Here is a 2,059-nt window from a genome sequence, read left to right as displayed (position 1 = left end):
GAGAACAAATGCAATCAGAACTAGATGCATCTCAGGTTTGTGCAGCTGCAGGAGAAAGAGACTCCTCATGTGTGAACACCTTCATTTCATGTACAGGAACAAGACGAGGGTTTTAGTGGGGGAGTGGTGTTGGACCACGTCACCATGTACTGATGGTGTTCTGTATAATCAGATCTCCTCTTGTCTGTCTTCTTCCCTCAGCTGAAGTTGCTGTACGTCATCACCATCTTTGTTCAGAAGCCTTTGTATCTTTTATAGACTATTTTTTTAGTCTTCTCCACTTTCTTCCGTTGTTTCATTAGGTTTGAGGTTTCATTAGGACATATATACAGTTTTTTTTGTTTTTGTCTTACCCCACCTGTTGGCCGATTTAGTCAATGCATTTACACTTGGACTAGTGGATGCTTATTAGAAAGTAATTTTTAAAAAAACATTTAACTGTTAGTCAAAACTTATACACTTTGCTTGCACCTTCTTCTTTCCCCACCTTTACTGATTTAGATGACATGTAGTCTGTTATCAACAGATCACACATCTTCAAACTGTGGTTTAGTATCAGGTGTGGGAGCTTCTAGCAGCGTCTCTGCTGGTGTTTTTGTCACAGGCCTGTGCTCTGTCACAGCACTGTGTGGACTGGCAGCGCACAGATAAACAGCCTCATCCTTCTGCTGAACGCTGCTTATTGTCAGAGACCAGCGCTTCGTCTCCGATCTCGCTGCCTTAAAACCTGATTTGAATTCTTCTTCCAAAGTTGGGTTGCCAGCTATGATATACCCAATGAACTGGAGGCCTCGTCCTCTGAGCTGCCTGTACCAGTACAGATATTCAAAGTCTGTGTCGTTCTGGTAACATTGCATTTCTACTGAGTCGTTGGGCAAACTGGAGATGTAGCGAGGCCACTGAGTGATCAACACGGACTGAGAAACTCCTGAAACAGAAGATGAACATTATGAGAAATCATTACATACATTCAGTAGAAGTTGAAGGCTGTACAACATTAATATTTATTTTTGTAGTGATATTGTGATATTTCCCAAATGCCTTTTAGAAGGTTTAAAGAACAACAACTTGTAAAATATTGGAAATATTGTGTATCTACTTATTTAAAGTTTACCTGCAGCCCAAAGTATTAAGAGAGTCGAAGCTCTGACACCTGGGATCATTTTGCTTCAAGTAGAAGAAAGAAAATGAGCCAAGGCTTAATATGTGTATGTGGGAGGAAGTGACATCACAGACAGGAGACGGAAGAGTCAAATATAATGGTAAAATATAAGGCTCAACAGTAAATGGAGCAAATAGAGACAAAAAATAATTTTTTAGTTTTGACAGTGAAGTCAATAATCTGACACTTTATCCTAAAATGTCCCTCTCACCTCAGAGCAGAGATGAAAACATGCTCTTGTGTGTTTTAAATACTAGTGTTACAGCTTTTTATCGAGCCTTTACTGTGAGCTCTGGTGCAGGTGCACACGTGAACCAACATCCAGCGGCTTTTTGTAATGCAGCCAGGGCCACTGAAACACTGTGCTGACTGGCTGCACAGAAGTACTCTGCAGAGTCTGTCTGCTTGATGTTGGAGATCACCAGATGAGCTTTCTGTTTTGAGTGACCTGTTATGGTGAAACGTGTGTTGAAGCCTTTCTCAAGGGTTGGGTTTTCATAATGAAGATACCCAATCAGGTCCATGGCCCTTTGGCCTCCTGCTGTCTTGTGCTGGTACCAAAGCATGTAGGGATAGTCGTTGTCGCCATGGTAACATTCTATACGGACCTCCGCTTCTTCAGGCTTTATCAGAAGATTGGCTGGTAATTGTTGGATGATAAGTGATGATAACACACAGTTTGGAAATGAGAAGAAAGACTGAAGATAAATAAAAGGCTGAACAGTGTGTTGAGAAGTTCCACACGTGTAGTAACTGTTACTGTACCTGTGAGAAAAATCAAAGAAACGCTCAAAATCCTCAACATTTTCATGTCGAGATATGGTGATGTAGTGTCTGTGGCTGCTCAGGTCTAAACTGTGGACTTAACCAACACATGCTTAGACACTTGCTGAAGGA

At 41.3% G+C, this 2,059-nt stretch overlaps 1 gene segment (V, D, J or C); it reads right to left on the bottom strand.

The window, feature by feature from the left end:
- Positions 1-9: 9 nt before the first annotated feature.
- LOC121201954 (T cell receptor beta variable 6-2-like) lies at positions 10-1,457 on the bottom strand. The segment is given in 2 exon segments: positions 10-928; positions 1,115-1,457. Coding segments are annotated over 2 exon segments (450 nt in total).
- Positions 1,458-2,059: the final 602 nt, after the last annotated feature.

This window comes from Betta splendens, chromosome 22, assembly GCF_900634795.4.
Source record: "Betta splendens chromosome 22, fBetSpl5.4, whole genome shotgun sequence".
In the NCBI taxonomy this organism is placed as follows: domain Eukaryota; kingdom Metazoa; phylum Chordata; class Actinopteri; order Anabantiformes; family Osphronemidae; genus Betta; species Betta splendens.
This window is presented reverse-complemented; position numbering and strand designations above follow the sequence as displayed.